We start from the raw sequence: 25,550 nt of genomic DNA, 5'->3' as shown, positions 1-25,550 counted from the left end.
AACTGATTCTCGGGAAGTGGCGCTTGCACTCAGGTCGGGACAGCCCAGACGCTGATGCCTGTGTTCTGTGTCCCCAGGTCTAAAGGTGGAGATAACGCACTGTGGGCAGATGAAGAGGAAGTACCGCGTCTGCAATGTGACCCGGCGGCCTGCCAGTCACCAAACGTAACACGCCCTTCCTTTCAGACTCTCTTGGCTGGGGCCCCCAAGGTCACCCCGATGGGCACACTCTGGAGCCATGATTCTATGCCCATTCTCCGGAAAGGACCATTTCGTGCTGTTTTTCAATCCTAAAATTGTCCCTTACATGGCTCAGTAGATTCCAAACTTCACCTAAGTTTGTGAGGCGTCTCCTGCCGTCACCGTGCAGAGGCCCTGGCTGCCAAACCGGCCTGGCCTGCTTTCCTCGTCCTGTCCTGGGGGCTTCAGGCCTTCTGGGCACTGGGAACGCACGGCATGTAAACGGCTTCCAGGGTCGCCACGGTCTGCTGGAAGACGCACAGACCTTTCTGGACGCCTCCATTCGTCCTGACTCCTGTACACACACTGTGACATTGTGGGTAATTTATGAGTAATGACGCCTGTAGGTATTGTTTTGTTTCCCAACTCCAGAAACAAAATGAGAATTTAGGGGCTCAGGAACATTCCAGATAACCCAAAGCACGTGACGTGGTTTTCACTCCCAGAAGTGCTCTGAATGTTTGCTCCTCACACGTCACCCTAAAAAGCAAAACCAAATGAAAAGCAGCGTGAGGGAAGGGACCCCGGGATGACCTCGGCCTGAACAGCCCTTTTGCTCCTCAGATTCCCGCTGCAGCAGGAGAGCGGGCAGACGGTGGAGTGCACGGTGGCCCAGTACTTCAAGGACAGGCACAAGTTGGTTCTGCGCTACCCCCACCTCCCGTGTTTACAAGTCGGACAGGAGCAGAAGCACACCTACCTGCCCCTGGAGGCAAGTCCTCTCCCTGTGGTCTCTGGGGGCTTGGGAGGGCAGCGTTCCGGGCTGCAGCACGCAGCGTCCAGAAACTGCCGAGGCCCCAGTCAGGTACAAATGGCACTGCTGCTGCTGCTGCAGGAACTCGGGTGGCTTGATGGGCTTTGTTGCCCCTCGGTTTTGCCTTCAGTAAAATGGGGTCCGCAGCTCTCTTGTGGGATTGGCGTGAGCCTTGACTGAGATTGTGTGTAACGCGCCCAGCGGGCCCCGCAGCCAGAGGCAGGTGCTCTGTCACTGCACGCTTGCGTCATTCACTCTCCTCTAACATCACGACTCTTTTGAAAAAAATCCTTGCCTTGGGAAAGGGTCAAATTCCGACCCTGAGCCATGTGCTGTAACTCTTCCCTTGGTGTTTAGATTCTGGCACTTTGCTGTCGTCCAGTAGGGCTGGGCAGCTCCAGCGCCTTGTCCCATAGGCAGACGTCTTTCACACCTGCAGCCGCTTTCATGCCCGCAGCCACCGAAGACTGGAGAAAGCCCAGAAGTGCTGGTGTCAGGACACAGCCCCGTTGACCTGGTGGGCTGGGCACAGAGGCCGTGGGATCTGTGTGTTCGCGCGACATGGGGTTTACTTAGCAGGGATTTCTGTTGTGAAGTGGAAGGCCGTGGAGCAGCCCCCACAGCAGACACCTGCATGGTGCTTCATAGCCCAGGGATGAGAGAGAGACAGTCCCAAGCAGAGACAGGCCGCCAGACCCTGAGCCCCCTGCCCGCTCCCCTGGTCACACCAGTGCGGCACTGATGACCTGTCTCTATGTCCTCTTCGCAGGTCTGTAACATAGTGGCAGGACAAAGATGTATTAAAAAATTAACGGACAATCAGACCTCAACCATGATCAGAGCAACTGCTAGGTCGGCACCCGATCGGCAAGAAGAGATCAGCAAATTGGTGAGCGTCAGTCCCGGGCAGGGCCGCCCTGTGGAGTCCAGTCCGGTTGCCCTGGCACAGAAACCTCTGATGCTTGGAACGGATGCAGCTGCTAGAGAGATGGGAGGCCCCCACCCACTCCGTGCATTTTCTTCTTCCCCTTTGCCAGATGCGAAGCGCAAGTTTCAACACAGATCCGTACGTCCGTGAATTTGGAATCATGGTCAAAGATGAGATGACGGACGTGACTGGGCGGGTGCTGCAGCCGCCCTCCATCCTCTACGGGGGCAGGGTACGTGCGGGGCAGCGGGGACCGTGTGGCTGCGGGGCATGTCTCTGCCCCGCAAACCCTCTCAGGTTCTGAGCCATTGGCCGCAGTGTAGACTGTGTTCCATGCAGGAGAATCCTTTCTACCTCGGGCTGAGCCTGTAAAAGGCGTGAGACTTCATAAAGGAATGACTTTCCTTGGGCCTTTTTAAAGTTTTTCAGAATTACCCTTAATGTTTTCAGAAGATAATTTTTATTATCCCATGACAAGCTTAGAGAGCGCCATTCTTCGCGTGACGGATGCTCACCGAGGGTCGAATTATTTCCCAGAAGCCTGTACTGCTTTTGTATTCTTTAACTTTTGCTATGAGGGTGTTTGGTAACAGTTTTTTGTCCTTGCTAATTAAATTCTAGTTTTGTTTGTTTTGAGGCAGGGACTTGCTCTGTCACCCGAGCTACAAGGCAGTGGCATGACCATAGGTCCCTGCAGCCTCTAACTCCCAGGCTCAAACAAATCTCTCTCCTCAGCCTCCCAAGGAGCTGGGAATACAGGCGTGAGCCACTGTGGCCAGCCCTTAACTTCTCCTTTTCATCAGTGTGGAACCAAAGGTGTCCTGAGCACTGAGCCCTCCAGCGTCTCCTCTCATTTCCTCCTGGGCAGACCCTCGGGTGCAAGCACACCACGTCTGGTGGGAGGGTCCAGAGGTGACCACGCTGGGAGGGACACCAGGGGTCTGCAGGGCCTTAGTGTCAGAGGTTACTGACTTTCTTAAGCACCTGGCATCTGTGTAAGGGTCTGCCTAACCTTTTACACCCTAGTTTCTACCTAACGGAATTTTACCCTCATCCTCAGGACCTGGAACGAGGTTTTGGTTTGTTTTTTGTTTGTTTTTTCCTGTCTTATTTCAAAATATAGGTTCCGGGCTGGGTGCAGTGAGTGGTTCGCATCTGTAATCCCAGCACTTTGGGAGGCTGAGGCGGGTGGATCACTTGAGGTCAGGAGTTTGAGACCAGAAACCCCGTCTCTACTAAAAATACAAAAATTAGCCTGGAGTGGTGGTGCGCGCCTGTAATCCTGGCTACTCAGGAGGATGAGGCAGGAGAATCACTTGAACCCAGGAGGTGGAGGTTGCAGTGAGCTGAGATCACACCACTGCACTCCAGCCTGGGTGACAGAGCAAGACTTGTCTCAAAACATAAAAAATACTTTAAACAAAAAAGTTCTGTTTTTTAAATGTTTCAGAATTCAGAAGATTTAGAAGAATTAGAGGAAAAAAGTCTCTTTTTTTCCCAGTTCTCAGTTGCCCTCTCAGGAAGCAATTGGTGTTCTTTCTCCTTTGTAAAATCACCCAGGGATGATTCACCCCTTTTTGTGAAAATAATAGCAGTACCTGTATTTCTGTGCCTCGCTGTTTTCTAGCTAATATTTCCGTAGAGCTCACTGAGAGGCTGCTGGCCGTTCTGTGTTGCTGTGCGTGCGTGTCTTGTCCTCTGGCGCTGTTGCGTGGGACCCCATCGTGTAGGGGTCTGCGTCCCTGGTGGTGGGCACAGCCATTCCTTGTCTCTCTGAAAGGAGTCTGAGCGAGGCCCTTCAGCCCTCCCTGGCTTGCTTGTCCCCCCAGGCCCCAGGTGCTGTATAAACACAGCCCAAGCCCAGGAGGAAGAGCGCATGATTCCGCTTCATGAGTCGGGGAGGAGACCCCAGGGAGAGCAGAGGAGTGCCTGCCCCCGTGGGGGGACGGGGCTTTTGAACCCAGCGCCGCTTCACAGCCCTGCTGGCTTCTTGGAAGCCCTCTTAGCAAGGGCAAGGGCAGTGGTTGTCTGAAAAACAGAAGCGCTTGTGTAAGCCAACCTTGCAAAAATCTCAGAGTGTAGGGATTAAGAGAGCTTGTAGACTGGGTGCCACGGCTCATGCCTGTAATCCCAGCACTTTGGGAGGCCAAGGCAGGAAGATCACCTGAGATTAGGAGTTCGAGACCAGCCTCTGGTCAACATGGTGAAACCCTGTCTGTACTAAAAAGTACAAAAACTAGCCAGGCGCCTGTAATCCCAGCCAACTCTGGAGACTGAGGCAGGAGAACTGCTTGAACCTGGGAGGCAGAGGTTGCGGTGAGCCGAGATTGTGCCACTGCATTCCACCCTGGGCAACAGAGTGAGACTCTGTCTCAAAAAAAAAAAAAAAAAGAAAGGCCGGGTGCGGTGGCTCACACTTGTAATCCCAGCACTTTGGGAGGCCAAGGTGGGCGGATCACCTGAGGTCAGGAGTTCAAGACCAGCCTGACAAGCATTGAGAAACCCCTTCTCTACTAAAAATACAAAATTAGCCGGGTGTGGTGGCACACGCCTGTAATCCCAACTACTCGGGAGGCTGAGTCAGGAGAATCGCTTGAACCCAGGAGGCGGAGGTTGCAGTGAGCCAAGATCGCGCCATTGCACTCCAGCCTGGGCAACAAGAGCAAAACTCCATCTCAAAAAAAAAGAAAAAACAACCTTGTAATTTGTTTGAGACAGAGTCTTTCTCTGTTGTCCTGGCTGCAGTGCAGTGACATAGTAATAACTCACTGCAGCCTTCACCTTCCAGGCTCAAGTGATCCTCCCACCTCAGCCTCTCGAATTGCTGGGACCACAGCCACACCACCACACCCAGCTAGGTTTTTAATGTTTTATAGAGACGAGGTCTCACTATGTTACCCAGGCTGGTCTTGAACTCCTGGGCTCAAGCAGTCCTCCCACCTCAGCACCACACCTGACTGAGCTTGTAATGCTGCTGTTAATACATGAATACATTTTTCCAGATCTCTAAAACATTTTAATGTGAGGAAACATTCCTGTCCCCTGCCCTACCTACCCCCTGGTTCATTGTTAGTGCAAAAAACCAAAATATCCTTCAGAAAACAGTGTGTACAGCAGGAGTTCTCGACCGGGCATGACTTTGTCCCCCAGCAGACATCTGGCAGTGTCTGGAGACATTTTTTATTGTCACAACTTGGGGGTGAGTGGGATAGTCTACAGGGCACAGGACAGCCCCGTGACAAAGAATCACTGAACTTCAGATGTCAGTTGTGCTGAGGTTGAGAAGTACCTGTATAGTAAGAGCCTGTGTGTGTGTGTGCGTGTGAGTGCGTGTGTGTGTGTGTGTGTGTGTGTGTGTGCACTCCCTGTCTGGAGCCCCAGGCTGTCTGTGAGACTCTTGCACACAGGGAGGCTGGTGGGAACAGGCAGAAGTTATAAAAATATAGGAAGCAAAGCATTTATTTCTATCACGTGTCTACAGCAGGCATTTTGTACGAAATGTTTTCTACAGAAAAGATTTTGTACGAAAAATGTTTTCTGCTAAAAAACCAAAAATCTCTACAGAGTAAATGACAGCAACTCAGGCACAGCCGTATCCTTTAGTGATGCCCCCAGGCCTAGGAGTGCCTGTCCGTCCCACAAAGGACCCTTCCTGGCCCACCCTTCTCTTGAGAAGCACTTGAAGCCGGTTCTAACATTCCTTAGGTGACAGTGCTCAGGGCTGGTCCTTTCTAGCTGAGAGCTGACAGCGTATTTGCACAGCTCGCCTTTCTCTTCTCAAGTGGAAGTAGCTCCCATTTCCGACACAGCTGCAGGCAGTGGCATGCTGAGTGGAAAAAGCTACGGGCTCAGTCCCAGCTCTGATCTCCCCTTCCCACGTCATTGATGATAGAGGAGCGGAAATGAGGGAAAGCTCAGTATAGAACAGGAGACCTTCCTGTGGCATGGCAAGGCACTTCTGTTTCTCCAGGCTACTCATGAGGTTGGATAGAGCTTTGGGCCTCCCTCCTCCTGGCTTAGCCCCTATCTGTCTCTTCATCACTTACCCATCCATCCATCCATCCATCCATCCATCCATCCATCTATCCATCTATGCATCTCTCTCTCCATCCACCTACCTATCTTATCCACTCATCAACCATCCACCCACCCACCTTATCTGCCCATCAACCATCCACCCACCCACCTTATCCGCCCATCAACCATCCACCCACCCACCTTATCCGCCCATCAACCATCCACCCACCCACTTTATCCACCTATTAACCATCCACCCGCCCATCTTATCCACCAGTCATCAACCGACCACCCACCTACCTTATCCACCCATCAACCATCCACCCACCCGTCTTCCACCAGCCCGTCCACCTACCGTTCCTCCGGTTGTCTGCATCACTAGGCAGTTCAGAGACAGGAGACAACACAGCAGTTCTTTCCCTGAGGAGCCATTGTTGGTCAGGGGGACCAGCAGTGAGAGTGACAAAGTCTAAGGTTGAAGGACTATGTTTTCTATTTTTTCTCACCCGGAACCTTTTGCCATTTGCAGAATAAAGCGATTGCGACGCCTGTCCAGGGCGTCTGGGACATGCGGAACAAGCAGTTCCACACGGGCATCGAGATCAAGGTGTGGGCCATCGCGTGCTTTGCCCCCCAGCGCCAGTGCACAGAAGTCCATCTGAAGTAAGCCCTCCACAGGCGGAAGCTCCGGCCTGGGGGTCCTGCCCAATGGGCAGCTCGAGTGACCACTTGCAGGACTGACTCTCGTTGGGGCGGGGGTGAGGGCACTGGCATGGGTTTTGGTGTCAGGTTCATCAGCCTTTCCCTGTCAAATACCATTGCCCGGGCCAGGCCAAGACATGCTGCCCCGTCGGTGCCCCCTCACTCCTGGGACCTACCCTCGCAGTGAGCATGGAGAAGTAGCGCAGACCATAGACGAAACCAAACAGGATCTGAAGGAGGTTTATAAGGAGGGGCAAAAGAGAATTGGATTCAAAGAACTCCAGTTATTAAAAAAAAAAAAATTTAGCTGCATATTTGTGTAAATTAGAAGGAGAAAATGAAGACAGAATCAGGAAGAGATGGGCACAGTGGCTTAGGCCTGTAATCCCCAGTACTTTGGGAGGCTGAGGCAGAAGGATCACTTGAGGTCAGGAGTTTGAGACCAGCCCATCTCTACCAAAAATACAAAAATTAGCCAAGCGTGATGGTGCCGCACCTATAATACTAGCTGCTCGGGGAGCTGAGGCTGGAGAATCGCTTGAACCCGGGAGGCGGATGTTGCAGTGAACGGAGATCATGCCACTACACTCCAACCTGGGTGAAAAAGCAAGACTCCATCTCAAGAAAAAAAATAGGCCGGGTGCGGTGGCTCAAGCCTGTAATCCCAGCACTTTGGGAGGCCGAGACGGGAGGATCACAAGGTCAGGAGATCGAGACCATCCTGGCTAACACGGTGAAACCCCGTCTCTACTAAAAAAATACAAAAAACTAGCCGGGTGAGGTGGCGGGCACCTGTAGTCCCAGCTACTCAGGAGGCTGAGGCAGGAGAATGGTGTAAACTCGGAAGGCGGAGCTTGCAGCGAGCTGGGATCCTGCCACTGCACTCCAGCCTGGGCGACAGAGCCAGAGCGAGACTCTGTCTCAAAAAAAAAAAGAAAAAGAAAAAAAAGAATCAGGAAGAGATGGTGAAGTAGAGAGGTGGAGAGACTGGGAGTATTATCTTCCTTCCCAGACAAGGGGAGTGATTAAGAGGAGAAAAGCTTTGGTTCAGGTCTCTGCCACCTGCCCAGGTGAGCGCCGGGCCCTCTAGGAAGCCCAAGTGCCGTGGAAGGGCCTGCCCTCACCCAGGACGCTCGCCTTGGCCAGCACAGCTGTGCCAGGTACGAGCCCAAGCGGGACTGTCGGGAGCACACAGCAGGGTAGCTCATGCGTTTTTGCCAAACTTCAAAGGGAACATAAAGTCTTTGTTTCCCCGCTCTATGGGGGCAGCAGGAGAGAACTCCAGCCTGTGAGGTGTAGCCGGTCCCTTGACAGTTCCAGCAAGGGCTGGCTGTGAATGGGCACGGCCCTGGGAGCTGACGTCTTGCTGGCGAGTGGCCATCTGTCCTTCTGAGGCCACCTCTTGTCCACACTGCTGGCAGAGGAGGTGGAAGCCCAGAGAGGATGTTTGGGAAGCAAACTAAAGTAGGTTAGTTCTGAACACGGGGTCGCCTCCTGCCCCTTCTTCTGTCCTTGGCCCCTTGCTTCACTTTGGCCTGGAGCTGAAGATATGGGTGGACACACACGTGTTTCTTGACCTGATCTAATGTACAGGAAATTGGACACTGGCTGGGTTGGAGTGCCTTGTCCTCGCCCTTATTGTAGAAGGTGACATGATTCTTAGTCTTCAGCTTAAAATAGAAGCCGCTGCCGTGCCTCGCACCCCGCCCCAGCTTCACCAGGCCGGCGGTCGCCAGCTGCCACCGCTCCTCGGGCTGCGGGCTGTTGGATTTTCTCTCGTGATGATGTCATACAGTCCAGGTTGTGCCCATCGGAACAACTGGGGGAAAAGATCCAAAAGGACAGTGAGCTGGAAATCTCCCTCCGACAGTGCTGGTCTGCGCATGGGGAGAACGCTCACAGGAGCTCCAGGGGCTGCTCGGCAGTTTACGGGGACAGCATTGCGTCCGCACTGGGGCCGCCACAGCGGCGAGGCAGCGTGAGCACAGTTTAAAGGCTGCTGTGTTACAGTAGCAAGTTAGCTGCAAGTGACTTTCGAGTGCGCTTACGTGTATGTTGAGCACACTTAACCTTTCTCATGAGGCAGTATGTGTTGGGAGATGTAGCTCTGAATTCTGGCCTCGTCCAGGACTTTAAGAACAACTTTGACCTCAGTGAAAGTGCTCTGGGCTTTGTAAAAATGATGCCCTTGTGTTAGAGCCTCTGGTCGGCCTGAGTTCTCCACCATTCCCAGTGCACCGTAGTGAACTGAGCCTTCTCCTGCAGGTCCTTCACAGAGCAGCTCAGAAAGATCTCGAGAGATGCCGGCATGCCTATCCAGGGCCAGCCGTGCTTCTGCAAATACGCGCAGGGTGCGGACAGCGTGGAGCCCATGTTCCGGCACCTGAAGAACACGTATGCAGGCCTGCAGCTGGTGGTGGTCATCCTGCCTGGCAAGACGCCCGTGTACGGTAGGTGTGGGTGCTCCCGCTGGCTGCAGGGAGCCATCGTGGTCTCCATGGTGTTTGTTCCTGCCTAAGCCCCTCTGTGTTTCTGCTGCACTGAGAAAGGTGATCCTTTCGGGCCTTTCAGGAGGCTGAGAAAGAAGAGGTGGCTTCTGATCACTGCCAAGTCTGTGTTCGAGGCCTCCCCGTCATCCTGTATGATGCCGTGGTCGTGGGCAGTCAGCACCTCAGGTGGCACATGCCTTGGCACATGGGTGGGCACCCCATCCATCACACAGCATGCGTGTCGGCTGGATGGAGGAGCGTTTGTTTAACGCACAGAGCGCTGCACCAGGGTCAGCTCCTGCTCGGGACTCAGCCCGTGTGTAACCTCTGTGCCCACCTCAGAATTCTGTGGCGTTTTGCCAAAGTCCATGCCAGGGGGTCACCCACAGGGCCCCACGCCCAACCACAGACAGATTATGGACATGTAAAAGCCACACTTCTCTAAGTTCAACATCCCAAAAAAAGAAGGGAAGAAAAAGCTATTGGTGTTGACATCCTGTAACATTGTCCCGGGGTCACCATTTCCCCAGACCTGCCCAGTGAGCAGCTGACCGGTTGCTTCATGAAAGAGACCAGGAATAGCGGGGGGTGGGTCCATGGAGCTCTTTGATGTCAGGTTTACATCTGCCAAGGATTTTGAGGGTGCCAGTGTTTTTATTTTTAACCACCAAAGCATTTGCTTGCAGCCAGCGCACCGTGGTGTGAGTGACCTTCCTTTTTTCCCTTTTTTTCTTTCTTTCTTTTTTTTTTTTTTTGAGACAAGGGCTGGCTCTGTCTCCTAGCCTGGAGTGCAGTGGTGTAATATTGGTTCACTGCAACCTCTACCTCCCGAGTTCAAGCGATTCTTCTGCCTTAGCTTCCCGAGTAGCTAGGATTACAGGCACACACCACCATGCCCGGCTAATTTTTGTATTATTAGTAGAGATGGGGTTTTGCCATGTTGGCAGGGAGCAGGGTGATAACGTGGGAAGAACTCTTGGCCTCAGGTGATCCGCCTGCCTTGGCCTCCCAGAGTGCTGGGATTACCAGTGTGAGCCACCGTGCCCGGCCAGTATAAGTGGCCTTTCTGAGCAGAAGAGCCAAGTCCTTCCTTTTAGCTGGGCTCTTTCTCTCCTGCCCTGGGGCCCCTAGGCCCCTAGGTGAGGCATTTAAATTGGAGGGATGAGATAGACTCACTCAACTTCCCTTTATGAGGGAGGGGAAGCCCGGCCTGGGCAAGGCGGGCACAGCTGTGCTGGAGTCTGGACTGCAAGGAGCCTGGCATCCCCCTCGGGGCCAGTGACCCTCTTCTCTCGCCGACCTCGGACAGAGGGGACATGCAGAGCTCAGCACAGCTGCCATGGTTGCGCTTGCCAGATGGGGGCAAGAGGGCTGGTGGCAGCTGCCGCTCCCAGGGCCAGCTGAGGAAGGGGCGCCAGCAGAGCTGTGTGTGTGCCTCTCGTGCCCCTTAGCCGAGGTCAAGCGCGTGGGAGACACAGTGCTGGGGATGGCCACGCAGTGCGTGCAGATGAAGAACGTGCAGAGGACCACACCGCAGACGCTGTCCAACCTCTGCCTGAAGATCAACGTCAAGCTGGGAGGCGTGAACAACATCCTGCTGCCCCAGGGCAGGTGAGGCCCGGCCCCTTTACCTCCGCCTGCGGACCAGGGCACGGAGGGACGCCTCGCAGGGTGGGGTGCAGTGTGCAGGGGACATGGGGACACAGTCCCCTTACCTGGGCCCAGCACCGTCCTGGCCACAGCAGAGCAAAGATGTTAGACACAGATCTGGCTGCTCAGGCTCTGCTGGGGACCAGGGGCGTCTGCAGGAGTTTGAGCATTGTGGTCAGGTTTCCAGACAGAGAAATTCGTGCCTCGAATCCCAGTGGGCAAGGCAGAGCAGGGCATGCCTCGGATGGCCAGGAGATGGGCTTCCCTGGCTCGGCAGCAGCAGCTACTGTGTGGACCAGGGCACCCCTATGCTTCCCACGCCAGGCTGGTCATGGATGCTGCATTGTGCTGGGACTTTGGACTGAAAAACTCCTCATGGGAGCACACGTTGGCAACTCCCAGACCAGGATAGGATGTGTGGCCAAGCACTGGCCACCCGCCTGCCTCAGAGGTCCGGGGCTGACCGCTGGGGATGGGAGTTGGGGGCGATGGAGCTGCACCCTCTTCTGGCACCTCCTGACCGGCTGAGTGTCCAGCTATTCTAGGCCAGGGCCATGGTTTGCTTCTTCCCCGCCTCCAAAGCCACCAACCTGTGATGTAGGCAAGAAAGATGTCACCACACAATGACAGGCATTTTTGCCAACCCTGGCAGTTGTCTTAACATTTGGACGACAACAACAGAGAATACATAGAATCAGATTATTTGTGCATTTGTGCAGAAGGGAACTGGAGGCTGTAGGCAGCCCCTGTGGCGTGGACCTGTTGGAGCTCCCAGTCAACGGTGGGGCTCAGCTGATAAAGCCATCCTGAGCCAGGCAGTGCGCTAAATCTGCATCACTGGCACACCGTAACAGAGTTAAGAATCCTAAATCGAACTGCCTTAAGGCAGTGACCCTCTGTGTTTGGAAAGTGGGGCGGTGGTGAGCCCCCGCTGTGTGCACAGGCCTGTGCTGGGTCACCACAGTGTCCTCACACCTCAGCAGCTCTCGAACCCCAGCAGGGCTTGTTCCCAGAGCGTCCTACTCAGCAGGACTGATGGGGCCGGGAATTCCCACCGCTAGCAAGTGGACACACACGGTGTCAATGCTGCTACACGGGGGACCAGGCTTTGAGAGCCACCGAGTGACACACACCCAGAAACAGTCTGTTGAATTCATCAGGGAGCAGGGTGATAACATGGGAAGAACCTGGATTCCCAGTGGAACGGCTGTGAGCATGGGTGCGGGCTCTGTGGTGAGACAGGTTCATGGGAATGAGCGAAGACCAGTCCCGAGCTGGCTGGGGACTGAAAGTGTTGCTCCTCAGTTAACAGGTTCTGTATTTATTGAGTACCTACTGTGTGCAGAGAGTTTGGGCCATAAGCGGACAGCACCGGGCCGGAAGTCCTGGTGGAGGCACCCAGGTCATGAGCCTATTGTACAGGCGGCAGGTGCACAGCAGAGCCATGGGAGGGCAGTGAGAGCAGACAGGAGACAGGTCCGCCCACGTGCAGTTCCTGGGGGCCGCTGGGGAACTAGGGCTCCCTCGGGTGAGCTGGGGTGAGCTGGGGCTGTCAGAGGCACCCGACTAACAGTATGGCCAGCTGTGGCTCCATGAAGCCGAGAGGGGCTGGTGGCCTGGGCCAGGCCAGGGCAGGGGCACAGGGTGGGAGCAGCTGGACTCTGAGACGTTTTGAAGATAGAGCCCTGGGGCTTGCTGGCAGGTGGGATTGGGCTGTGCGTGAAGGAAAAATCAAGGCCCTTGGCCTGGGCTGCAGGACAGACCTCGTCGTCATTAGATGGGGAGGCTGTTGGGAGGGTGAGCACTGGGCATGGGTGAACTGGACCCCACAGCCTCAGCAGAGCATCTGAGTGCGGGTGATGAGTGGATGGTGGGAACCAGGAGGCTGGTGTCAGGGGAGACAGGATCCAGGAATCCTTAGCAGACAGGTGGTATTCCAAGCCCTGGGCCCTGGAGAAGGCTGGAGTTCACAGCCTGGAGAGAGAGGAACCAGCAGTGGAGATGGGAGAGGCTGGGACAGGGAGGCTGGCCGCAGGGCCCTAGGCACCAAGGGAAGTGTGTCCCGCAGCAAGCCAGGCGCAGCAAGGCCTGAGGCTCGGCCGTGGGTCTGGGTGATGCAGAGGTCATTGGTGACCTTGGGAAGAGGAGCCTTGTTGCTATGGCCGTGAGAAGTCTGACTAGAAGGGGCCTGGGAGCCAGCGCAAGCAGTGATGGGTTCAACTGAGACAGGGAGCTCTGCCGGAAGGCAGGCGATGGGAGTGAGAGGGTGTGGGTGGGGAGTGAGTCACAAGCACGTGGGGAAATGGATGCGGGGAGAGGGCAGCAGAGGCAAGGGCCCCATCTGCCCGGTTTCCAACAGGCAGGGCTAGCAGAACGGCCGCTTCTGATACTTCCTGATGTTACCTGCAGCAGCCGAGCAAGGCTGGGTGGGGTGCGGGGCGGTGCACTCTCAACCTGGCAGCAGAGTGGGGAGGGAGGTGCTGTCACCACCTCTGCCTTTCCCGGCGAGCCTGTCCCTGCCCCCGTGCATGCTGACTCCCGAGGGTCGCCGCTGGGATACACTCGGGGTCTGGAAGTTCTCCATGGGGTGGTTTTGCTGCCAGGGGACATGTGGTCATGTCTGGAGACATATTGGGGTGTCAGGCTGGACAGGGTGCTACTGGCATCCAGTGGGTGGAGTCGAGGCATGCCTCTCAGCGCCTGCCCATGCTCGGGACAGCCCCCCACCCCAGCGAAGAGCGAGCTGGCCCCCGCGTTGGTGGTGCCGAGGGTGATGGGAGAAACCCTGGCATGGGTGTGGCTGCAGAGGGAGTAGAAGGTGGAAGGATGAGCCCTCCTAGGCCTGAGCCGCAGCCTCAGCAGCTATCAGCCCCTGGCCTGTCTGGTCTGGAGTACACTCCACCCAAGCCCCCCCAATCCCCGGCTCTTCTGAAGCAGATTTCAGATCTTGTATCATTTAATCTGCAAGGTTTTTAGTATTCCTGTTAAAAAATAAGGATTCTTTTCAAAAGTATTGCCATGATACACTGACCACCTCCAAAAGGTGATGATGGCACCTACTGGGGTCGGAGGTCCAGGCGTGTCTCACTGTGGCCCCTGACGCCACTCCTCTCCACAGGCCACCAGTGTTCCAGCAGCCCGTCATCTTTCTGGGAGCGGACGTCACTCACCCCCCCGCCGGGGATGGGAAGAAGCCCTCCATTGCCGCCGTGAGTGTCAGCGCTTTCCCATGGGTCTTCCGTTGACAACGTGTGGGACCCTGTCGAGGTCCCACTGCCACAGTGTGGCCAGGGCTCCTTCCTGAAAGGCATGGGGTCTCACTAAGCGGTAGGGACGGCCAGGGTAGTGTGGGGGAGAGGTGTTTGGAGCGGACACTATAATGACACAAAGTAAGTTCCAAGAAGCAGTCAGAGGTGGGGCATAGGGGCTCATCCTATCCCAGCCCTTTGGGAGATCTGAGGTGCGAGGAGGCCCCCTGCACATGGGGGCCTGACTGGCCGGTGCTAGCCTGGGGTATGATGACCCCATGCCCCCACGGCATGAAAACTCTGGCTTTGGACCCAGCCCCAAACCTCAGACGGGCCCGTGCTGCTTCTCTTTTCTTGTTTCTCTTGGACAATGAGCTTCATGTTTCAGAACTTTCTTGGGTGCAACATGAGGAAACAAATTTTGACCTCATGGGAGAACTAGGAAATGATGTGGTTAAGCCCCTGGCATGGTGCCTGGCACAGAGTAGATGCTCAGAAAATGCTGACATTCCAGCCTGGGCAACATGGCGAACACCCATCTCTCCAAACATAGCTCGGGGTGGTGGCATACGCCTGTAATTCCTGCTACCTAGGAGGCTGAGGTGGGAGGATTGCCAGAGCACAGGAGGTCGAGGCTGCAGCGAGAAGAGATCGTGCTGCTGCACTCCAGCCTGGCCAACAAAGTGAGGTTTTCTCTCAAAAAAGAAAAAAGAAAATGCTACCATTATTATTTCATTAGTTGGGAGAGAATATGGAACAGGAGAATCTATCTGGGACACAAGGAAGTCATTCGAGCTGCCCCAGGTGGAAGAAGAGCAACCTGGTATGTGCTCTGGTGTTATTCAGGGCACCCTTCCTTTAGGAAATGCACACTGCATCAACTAATTCCTACCGCTTGGCCCGATAATCACAACCCCACCACTCCCACGCATACACCACTGCTCACTTTGTAGAGTCAGTTTTTTGGTGGTGGTGGTTTGTGTTTTGTGGGGTTTTTTTTCTTCTTCTTCTTTTTTTTTTTTTTTGAGACAGAGTAACTGTCACACAGGCTAGAGTGCAATGGTGCAATCTCAGCTCACTGCAACCTCTGCCTCCCGGGTTCAAGCAATTCTCCCGTCTCAGCCTCCCGAATAGCTGGGATTACAGGCACCCACCATCATGGCGGGCTGAATTTTGTATTTTGTAGAGATGGGATTTCACCATGTTGGCCAGGCTGGTCTCGAACTCCTGACCTCAGGTGATCCACCTGCCTCGACCTCCCAAAGTGCTGGGATGACAGGCGTGAGCCGCCGCACCTGGCCATGCTGAGTCATTTTCGGCCCTTTCCTCTGATGGCGAAGCACTGCATGGCCGTCACTGAGGCACAGCTGGGCACCAGTGTGCACAGGAGGGAGCCAGGCACAGAGGGGAACCCCCGAGGGTCCTGCAGCTGGCTCTCCCCTGTCCCCACCTCACCTGGTCCCCATTAACTTTGTTTTTTTCTGTACAAATGTTATAAAGCATTCAATTACATCTCTGGCTTTTGGAGCCTTGGGCTGTTTTGTTGTTGTTTTTTGTTTGTTTTTCAAGTTTTCAGAAACAGAGAAATCTGCGTGTTTATCCCCTGGGCCCCACAATTCTCAATCAATAGGAACAGATTTCTGTTTATGTTAATGTATTTCTGTTTATACCAACTGGAAACATTACAGAGTTTATTTTTCTCTTGGTTTAAGAGAAAAATTATAGCCCAAGGCAGGACAAAGGACGTGGAATAGTGGGAGAATTAACTGGGGAAGAACTTGTTCTGTAAGGATTTACGAAGAGGGAGGCAGATTGCCAAGAAGCAGTTCCTATTTTTCAGTGACAAGAGAGGTTTTATTTCCATCAGTGTTTTTCAAAGTAAAGACCTCGCCTTCCCCAGCCAGAGGGTGGAGCGGCATGCGGAGATCTACCCGGTCCCCCCCATGGGCTGGGCCACCTCATCCCTCACGCTCACTTGGCCCCCGACAGAAGAACCGCAGAGCCGTGCTGGGCTCCCTCTGTCTGCCCTCTTTGTGGCTGGCACCTTCCAGTGGCTGCTTGCCTGGCTGGTGTGCCTTCGGGATGCTCTATGTTGATGTGCTTGTAGTTTCTTTGGAAGAAATAGGGACACTCCCACCCATTGCCTTCTTTGGACTGATTAATTCAGCCACATCTGATCCCAAGCAGAGGATAGTTCTAATCTGTTTTTTTTGTTTTTGAGATAGAGTCTCACTTTGTTGCCCAGGCTGGAGTGCCATTGTGCGATCTCAGCTCACTGCAACCTCTGCCTCCTGGGTTAAAGCAATTCTCCTGCCTCAGCCTCCCGAGTAGCTGGGATTATAGGTGCCCACCACCACGCTGGGCTACTTTTTGTATTTTTACTAGAGACGAGGTTTCACCATGTTGGCCAGGGTGGTCTCAAACTCCTGACCTCGGGTGATCTGCCTGCCTCAGTCTCCAAAGTGCTGGGATACAGGTGTGAGCCACTGTGCCCGGCTGGTTTTTTGGTTTTTTTTTTTTTGCTTTTTTAACTATGTAACTTGGCAAACTTTTATACTTCAGGAAGTATTTACGAACACTATTGCCAGACAGCGAAAGCCTAAAGGCTGTGAGTTCACACCCAGCCAGCCATTGTCACTGGACTGTGATGTGAGTTCCAAGGTGGGGACACTTCTCGTCCCCATCTTCCCGAGAGTCCAGGCACACGCCCAGGAGAGGAAAGTTTCAGGAACCCTTGACCACACTCACTGCCTGTTCTGCAGGTGGTGGGCAGCATGGACGCCCACCCCAATCGCTACTGCGCCACTGTGCGCGTGCAGCAGCACCGGCAGGAGATCATACAAGACCTGGCCGCCATGGTCCGCGAGCTCCTCATCCAGTTCTACAAGTCCACGCGCTTCAAGCCCACCCGCATCATCTTCTACCGTGACGGCGTCTCCGAAGGCCAGTTCCAGCAGGTGGGCGCCTCTTGGAACCTCCTCTCCCCTTCTCCAAGGTCTGTCATTCCCCTCTTTGTGCAGCAGAACCACACTCAATGAATGGCAAGAATGATGTGGCTTTCATTCAGCCACAAGGCTGATCTAGTCACAGCCTGGAAGGGGGTCCAGGGGAGGAGATGGGACACGGGGCTGTCGAGACCCTGACACTGAGGCAGGACAGAGGGAGAGGAGGAGGGGTGGGAATGGGCCTGGGGACCAAGAGATGAGGGAGAGACACTTGAGTCCAGCTGGCTCACAGAGCAGAGCTCCATCTGGGGGCTTCCCAAGGGCCTGGCTTTGCCTTGCAGCCTGTGGAGAGCTGTCGGGTGTCTCTGTGAGGCAGGGAGCTCATTGCATCTGGGGACACCTGTCTGCAGTGTGAGAGGTGTGGAGGCAGGGCCAGGAGGAGGGATAGGTGGCAGCTCTTTTGAAGGTAGGGTCGCCAGGATGCGGCCACTGTCTGGATGTGGAGAGAGGGATGGCCGCATCTTGGCGGCCATGTGGAGAGTGGGTCACTGCCGGGTCTGGACAGGCAAGGAAGCCATCACAGAGGGGCGAGGGGAATCTCATTGCTGTCTTTGGTTGAGAGCTTGCGCAGCACCCCCACATCAAGGTGACCTGTGGGCAGGAATGAGTCCATCGTGGCCTGGAACTCGGGCGATGGGTGCCCTGAGTGTTTCTCCCGTTGACTAGAGCCGATTCCTCCCCACCTCTCGCCATGTCACATGGTCGCTTCCCTGGGAGGTGTTAACAAGAAAAGCAGAAGAAAGCTGTCATGGACCTGCTGGGGGAGGAGCCCCACACAGTGGGGTGGGAAGACATCCTTGGTGGCTGCCCCAGGAGCTCAGGAACTCGCCCGCCTTGATCAGGAGGCTGGATGGCACGCAGCCTAGCTCCCACGTTTGCCTTCCAGTCCAGAGTGAAGCAGAGCTCGTTCCCGAGGCCCATGGCCTCCTGGGAGGACAGAATGGATACATTTGACCGGCCAGCCCTTCCTGGCTGGAGCCTGCCCTGAGCTTCTACAGGAACTTGGCCTCTGCGTGTGCCTTCTCGGCACAGAGCCCAGCCTGCACCCCTGGCCTTGGCCGTGCCCCTTGCACACACAGAACCTCCTGGGCCCTCCAGGGGAAGTGTTCTTCCCATTCCTGAGTGCCAAGCCCTCTCCTCCTGCATCCAGGCCTCCCTGCAGAGAGGATGGTTTCTGCCCTCCTGTGTTTTCACCTCACCGTGAACACGCTTACTGTCTCAGAATCACCACGGCTGGGCGTTCTAAACCCAGAACCCGTGCATGGGACCGTGCTGCCATCTTTAAGCACGACCTTTTCCCCGTCCGTGCCCCTAGGTTCTCCACCACGAGTTGCTGGCCATCCGTGAGGCCTGTATCAAGCTGGAAAAAGACTACCAGCCCGGGATCACCTTCATCGTGGTGCAGAAGAGGCACCACACACGGCTCTTCTGCACGGACAAGAACGAGCGGGTGAGTTTCTGCACGACTCCAGGCACGGGGCACGGTTCTCCCCTCAGCCCCACACCCCAAGCACGCTCACAGAGAACCTGCTGGCCACAGTGCCGCTGTCCCAGGCGACTCTGTCCTCCAAGGGACTTCGGGGGATCCAGGTTTAGGCACTAGAGAAGGCTGTCCTTGATTTGGTAAAGTCTTTTTTGTTGTTGTTTTGGTGAGTTTTGTTTTGTTTTGTTTTAAGATGGGGTCTGGCTCTGTCACCCAGGCTGGAGTGCAGTGGTGCGATCATAGCTCACTGCCGCCTCTACCTCCTGGGCTTGATTGATCTTCCCACCTCAGCCTCCCTGGTAACTAGGACTAAGGCATGCGCCACCACACCTGGCTAATGTGATTTTTACTCTTTGTAGAGGCAGGGTCTCACTGTGTTGTCCAAGCTGGTCTCAAACTCCTGGGCTCAAGCCATCCTCTTGCCTTGGCCTGCCAAAGTGCTGGCATTACAGGTGTGAACCACTGTGCCCCACCAAAAAGTCTTCATTTATAAGTCCCATAGGCCTAGGCTAGGTCTAGGCACAAGATGTCACTTATCTAATAGATTAGCAAGAGGCGGCTCTGAAAAGGGCCGCATTAGAAACCGCAGCACAGAGCCGTGCAGTCGTAGAGAATTGGCAGAGTGGCGCAAACTCGGACCCCCCGGCAGGTCCCTGTGGCAGGGCTGGAAGGTGGTGCTGGGGGGGAGGAGAGATGGCGGCATTAAAGCACCACGGCTCATCTCACGGGTGTTCTGGAAGGAGAATATGGAGGAGCAAGAGTTGCAGACAGAACAGCTGAGAATTCTCCACAGCTGACGAAAGCTAGGACACCCAGGTTAAAAGTGTTCTCCGTGTTCCTAGTAGGATAAGTAAAAATAAACTCACATCTATCCACATTGTCCTAACTATCTAACGTCAGGGTAGCTGCCTAAGGAAGGAGACCTGCCCAGAAAGGAGGCCTTGGACTGAACCAGAAGACCTTGACCTGGTCAGGGCAGGGCCAGAAGGCAAAGGGTTAACATCCACTCGGCACCCAGGAAAGCAACTTAGAGTGTTAGACTCCCTACGGGCACGCCCCTGCAAGGACACAGGGAAGGCTTACTGTGCAAATGGAAGGCGAAACAGAACTTAAGCATCACAATGAGGAAAAAGGGTATTTTATCACAGTAAAAGGAATCATTCACCAGGCCAGGCGTGGTGGCTCATGCCTGTAATCCCAGCACTTTGCGAGGCCGAGGCAGGTGAGTCACCTGAGGTCAGGAGACCGAGACCAACCTGGCCAACATGGCAAAACCCCCTCTCTACTAAAAATACAAAAATTACCCAGGCATGGTGGCAGGCACCTGTAGTCCCAGGTACTCGGGAGGCTGAGGCTGGAGAATTGCTTAAACCTGGGAGGTGGAGATTGCAGTGAGCCAACATTGTGCCACTGCACTCTAGCCTGGGGGACAGAGTGAGACTGTCTCAAAAAAGAAAAACAAAAAACAAACAAATAAATAAGTGGAATGATTCACCAAAAAGATATAGCAACTAATGAGCTTGAATGTACCTAACACCAAATTATGTAAAGAAAAAAAAAGTAAAGCAAAAAGTAACAGAATTTTAAGGAGAAATTGATGAACACACCATCAAAGATGGGCATTTTTACACAGCTCTTATTATACTGTTTCCAGACCAAAATGAAAAACTAAGGATAAAACACATGGGGCCAGGCATGGTGACTCATGCCTATAATCCCACTACTTTGGGAGGCCAAGGTAGGAGGATCGCATTAGTCCAAGAGTTCAGGACCAGCCTGAGCAACAAAGTGAAACCCCATCTCTAAAAGAAATTTAAAAATTAGTTGTGTATGGTGGCATAAACCTATGGTCCCAGCTCCTCAGGAGGCCAAGGCAGGAGACTTGCTTGAGCTCAGGAGGTTGAGGCTGCAATGAGTTGTGATTGTACCACTGCACTCCAACCTGTCTTAACAACAAAAAAAAACCCTGAAAATTGGAAGAGTGAAATGAACAAGCCAAGCCAGATCCAAAGTTAGACAGAATCTTCCCTACAAATAGCTGGGTTCACATGGAAGGTTATAAAAGTTCTACCAGGACAAAGGAAGTCTCAGGAGATTTCCAAACTTCAGTCTCAAGCCATATTTTTTTAATCATTATACAATTAAATTTTAAATCAACAGTAGAAACGAAGTTGAAGAATGTTTTCAACTTTCAATTCACTGCTGAGTACCTCATGCATTAAACATGTAACGAGAATAGAAATCACAAAGCACTCAGAACCTAACAAAAACGAGAATGTCCTGTCAAGGCTTATGCAATGCAGCTAAAACAGTGCAGTCTGTAGATGTAGATGAATTTGTTGTACAACAAGAAAGCGATAAAATAAGCCTAAAGACAGGAAGGATGGGAATAAGAGACCTCAGTCCCCAGGAGTCAAGGGAAGGCTGAGGCGCTCATGGCCTTGGGTGCCTTCCCCTGTCCTCTTCCTCCCCGCTGCAACCCCCAGATCTCTGTTGCCAGGAGGCAGGAGGGCTCCAAAGTCAGCTTACTCCTGGTGACACCTACACGCCACTTCTCCATCCTAGAGTGGAAACTAATGAGGTAGAAACCGAAGAAGAAATAAAGCAGATGAACAAAATCCAAACCTACTTTGAAAAGAGATATTAGAGCCAGACTCGCTGGCTCATGCCTGTAATCCCAGCACTTTGGGAGGCCGAGGCAGGCGGATCACGAGGTCAGGAGTTCAAGACCAGCCTGACCAACATAGTGAAACCCCATCTCTATTAAATACACAAAAATTAGCTGGGCGTGGTGGCACATGCCTGTAATCCCAGCCACTTGGGAGGCTGAGGCAGGAGAATCACTTGAACCCAGGAAGCAGAGGTTGCAGTGAGCTGAGACCGCGCCATTGTGCTCTAGCCTGGGTGACAAAACAAGACTCTGTCTCTCATATATATATATATATATTTTTTTTTAAGGTTGCAAAGAAGGGAGCACACTGGAGATTCTTTTTTGTATATATATTTAAAATTTGTACAACTAAAAAAAAATCATCAGGGACCCTGCTTAAATGCTGGAGCGGGGCTTGTGGGATGGGGGTTTGCTGCTGTGGTGGCCGTGCCTGCATCTCGGCTGGCTTTTTGGTCCATGCTTGTGACCTTGTAATTAAACCATTGAATGGTTCTATGTACCGCCCTGGCCTCTGGGACAGTCTCTAATGGAGCCGCCCTGCTCTCTCAGGTGCAGGGAGCAAGCCACCAGCAGAGCACGGGGCTCCTGACAGCGTTCACGCTGGTGTGCCTGTGCTCGGATGAGGGCCTGTCCGCAGCCAGTCACCTGGTTTAGCTTTGGATTTGTATGTTGGTGACAGTTTCCATCTTGACCTCCAATCAAACAGTAGTGATGGACTCTTAAGGCATGAAAGGCACGTTCTGCAGTGAAGACTGCATTTAACTCATGGGCCTTCATGAGAGTTGGCGGAAAATAACCCCAGCCCACATAGAACGTTCGCTAATTTAACTTGGCGGTTAGCACTTGTTAAATTGTATTTAACATTATACTACTGAGGACCTGTATTAGCCAATTTAAAAACTTCAAAATAGGGCACCCTGGCCAGCGGGCGGCGCGGCTGCCTGGCTCGCCTGCTTGGCTCTGCCGGTCCCTGGCCGTGTCTAACGAGATGCCTGTGTTGCCGAAGGTTGGGAAAAGTGGAAACATTCCAGCAGGCACGACTGTGGACACGAAAATCACCCACCCCACCGAGTTCGACTTCTACCTGTGTAGTCACGCTGGCATCCAGGTAAGGATGGGAGCCCCCTTTGGACAGTCTTGGCCATCTGCCGTGTCATCCCCACATTCAGCAAACACTTGCCCTCTGGCTGGCACGTGGGACGTGGTGTGTAGGGCCCAGATAGCCAGTAGCCAGGGAACCAGGAAACCCAGGCTGTGCCCGGTGCTGGGGTGGGGGTGGAGGGCTGGGAGGTGGTCAGCATGGACCTCCCAGGGGAAGGAAATCCCATTTGGTAGGGCTGAGGAGCAGGGAGCACCAGGGCCCGTGGGGAGCCGGGGATGTGGTGTGGCTGGAGCTTGGTGAGGTCTGAGCAGGAATGAGGCACTCAGGCTGCCGTGGGGTGGCAGCTGGGAAGGCCATTGGGAAGCTGCGGTAGGGGCCACGTGGGGCAGCCTCGGTGTTGGGTCACGAGCACTTGGCGCAGTCAGCCTTGCCGTCCCGTCTTCGCGCAATCACTGGCCAGGGCCAGACTCCAGCCAAGGACTGGGCACTCAGAGAAGATTGCCATGGTGTTGATTATCACCTCGAGGCTCTCCTGGGTTCCTTCATGAGGGGACCCCCATCTGGCCGAAGGCGATTCTTGTGAGCATTGACGGAAGCAGGTGCAGGAGCACCACGTCCGTGGTAGGAGCTGCCCCACCCTGGCTCTGCAGAGCCTCGGCCTGGGGACAGGAGGAACCTTAGTCACATGCCATCCCTGCCTGCAGAGAGCTTGATCAGAGGTGCTTTTGGTTTTTCAAAGTATAAGTAAGGACTTGAATATCCCTTCCCAAAGGATTTGAACCCTAGAGTTTGAGGATTTGCTATGAACTTTGTATATACCTTTAATATTCCATTGGAAAGATTTTAAAATGTCACGTTGTTCACATGCCTGACAGAGAAGGAATAGGGGCTGGTGAGTCGTGGCCTGTGGCCAGGTCTAGCCTGCAGCCTGGGAGCTGAGAGGGGGTTCTGCTGTTGGAAGGGTTGAGAGTGGGTTCTGCTGTTGAGAAGCAGGCGATGGAGTGCGTGCAGGGTTTGTGGTGCTTCTTGGTGCAAAGCGCCTGTCCCAGTTGTGGCTTGCTTTGCCAGGGCTGTTGAGATGGGCCTGGGGCCATGCCCTGCCTGTGTGTGCCCTCTGTTCAGGCTTCCCTTCTGGTGGGGGAGCCTCGACCACCAGGGCCTCCCGGGCGTGTTTCCTGGGCAAACTCCTCCTTGAACTTTCTACCCAAAGTCTTTCTAACGGGCGATGCTTCTGTGGTGAGCTGTTTATGGCCCAAGGCTGCCACTGCTGCTGTGTCCTTAGTAGACCCACGGAGACAGATGCCCTCACTCCCCCAGGCCCCGGGACGGCCACCAGTCACACACCAGGAAAGGGGTGCCAGAGCATGTGCAGTGGAGCATCGGGGACGAACGTTCCACTGCCCACCAGCACCAGGGGCCTCAGCACAGGGCTAGACACAGAGCAGGTAGCAGGGACTGTGCTGGACAGGTTGTTGTCAGAAGGGCCTGGGAGGCTGGCAGGTGGAGCCGGCGGTGAGGCGGGCAGGCAGGCAGTGGCGGCAGAGAGGCCTGCAGTCAGCAGCTAGTGCTGCTTTCATTTCAAAGGATCTCCAGCCGCAGGAGGTGTGTAAAATGGTACTCACGTTCACACTCTCACTTCTACAAGGTTACTGCTAATGTGTAATTTTTTTTTTTTTTTAGACGGAGTCTTGCTCTGTCGCCCAGGCTGGAGTGCAGTGGCACGTACTCAGCTCACTGCAGCCTCTGCCTCCCAGGTTCCAGCGATTCTCATGCCTCAGCCTCCTGGGTAGCTGGGATTACAGGCGCACACCACCACACATGGCTAATTTTTGTATTTTTAGTGGAGAGGGGGTTTCGCCATGTTGGCCACGCTGGTCTCGAACTCCTGACCTCAGGTGATCTGCCCAGCTTGGCCTCCCAAAGTGCTGGGATGACAGGCGTGATCCACCACACCTGGCCTAATGTGTAACTTTTGTTAGAGGTCTTTTTCTTGCTGTTATAAATCAATTATATAAAAAGTAAGATACACAAATGGCACTGTCCTTGTTACGTCCACTTTCATATTGCTTTATATCTTTTTTTTTTTTTTTTGGAGACGGAGTCGCACTCTGTCCCCCAGGCTGGAGTGCAGTGGCACAGTCTTGGCTCACTGCAAGCTCTGCCTCCCGGGTTCACACTATTCTCCTGCCTCAGCCTCCCGAGTAGCTGGGACTACAGACACCTGCCACCACGCCCAGCAATTTTTTGTATTTTTACTAGAGACGGGGTTTCACCTGCATGAAACCCTGGATGGTCTTGATCTCCTGACCTCGTGATCTGCCCGTGTCAGCCTCCCAAAGTGCTTGGATTACGGGCGTGAGCCACCGCACCCAGCCTGCTTTATATCTTTGCTATGATTTTTCTGTGTGTAAATAAATGTGTACAGTTTTACACATATGGGGCCATTTACTATATGTAGTTATGATGCTTTTTTTTTTTTTTTTGAGACAGAGGAGTCCCTCTCTGTTGCCCAGGCTGGAGCACAGTGGCAGGATCTCAGCTCACCACAACCTCCACCTCCTGGGTTCAAGCGATTCTCCTGCCTCAATCTCCCAAGTAGCTGGGACTACAGGCGTGTGCCACAGTTGCCTGGCTAATGTTTTTGTATTTTTAGTAGAGACGGGGTTTCACTATGTTGACCAAGCTGAACTCAGACGCCTGACCTCGTGATCCACCCGCCTCGGCCTCCCAGAGTGCTGGGATTACAGGCGTGAGCCGCCGCATCTGGCCTATGATGCATTTTTAATATAAATCTTCTTCCACAGTATCCTTTTCAAGATTTTATGCAAGTCCAACTGTATAATCTTCTGATCTGCTTTTAGGGGACAAGCAGGCCTTCGCACTATCACGTCCTCTGGGACGACAATCGTTTCTCCTCTGACGAGCTGCAGATCCTCACCTACCAGCTTTGTCACACCTACGTGCGCTGCACACGCTCCGTGTCCATCCCAGCGCCAGCATACTACGCCCACCTGGTGGCCTTCCGGGCCAGGTACCACCTGGTGGATAAGGAACATGACAGGTGAGTGGCATTCCCGGCTGGAGGCCACAGCAGCGGTAGTTTTTGCCACGGGTGTTGGCAGCTGCTTTTCTGAGGAAGCAGCAGGGCCCCAGCAGCTGGAGCCAGCACTCTAGAAGGCCTTATTAGTGGCATGGCCGTCAGCGTGGGACTTTCCCCTCCCCCAGGTTCCCGCCGTGCCATCCCGACTTAGTTATCGACGC

The 25,550-nt window shown here is 54.0% G+C and overlaps 1 protein-coding gene across 2 annotated transcripts in view; it reads left to right on the top strand.

Annotated features, from left to right (window-relative positions):
• AGO2 (argonaute 2, RISC catalytic component) overlaps positions 1-25,550 on the top strand; it is a 67,677-nt gene that overhangs the window by 30,022 nt on the left and 12,105 nt on the right. The window contains exons 6-17 of one of the 2 annotated variants that reach the window (XM_025393829.1): positions 78-165; positions 805-952; positions 1,764-1,883; positions 2,032-2,154; positions 6,469-6,602; positions 8,907-9,091; positions 10,582-10,741; positions 13,899-13,989; positions 16,791-16,985; positions 18,349-18,483; positions 22,194-22,295; positions 25,151-25,350. In XM_025393829.1, coding sequence (XP_025249614.1) covers positions 78-165; positions 805-952; positions 1,764-1,883; positions 2,032-2,154; positions 6,469-6,602; positions 8,907-9,091; positions 10,582-10,741; positions 13,899-13,989; positions 16,791-16,985; positions 18,349-18,483; positions 22,194-22,295; positions 25,151-25,350 — 1,681 coding nt within the window. The remainder of the gene's footprint in view (positions 1-77; positions 166-804; positions 953-1,763; positions 1,884-2,031; positions 2,155-6,468; positions 6,603-8,906; positions 9,092-10,581; positions 10,742-13,898; positions 13,990-16,790; positions 16,986-18,348; positions 18,484-22,193; positions 22,296-25,150; positions 25,351-25,550) is intronic. The other variant, XM_025393830.1, reaches the window with a different exon arrangement.

This window comes from Theropithecus gelada, chromosome 8 (assembly GCF_003255815.1).
Source record: "Theropithecus gelada isolate Dixy chromosome 8, Tgel_1.0, whole genome shotgun sequence".
Classification (NCBI taxonomy): domain Eukaryota; kingdom Metazoa; phylum Chordata; class Mammalia; order Primates; family Cercopithecidae; genus Theropithecus; species Theropithecus gelada.
Note: the sequence above shows the minus strand (reverse complement) of the source record. Positions and strands in the feature narration are given on the sequence as shown.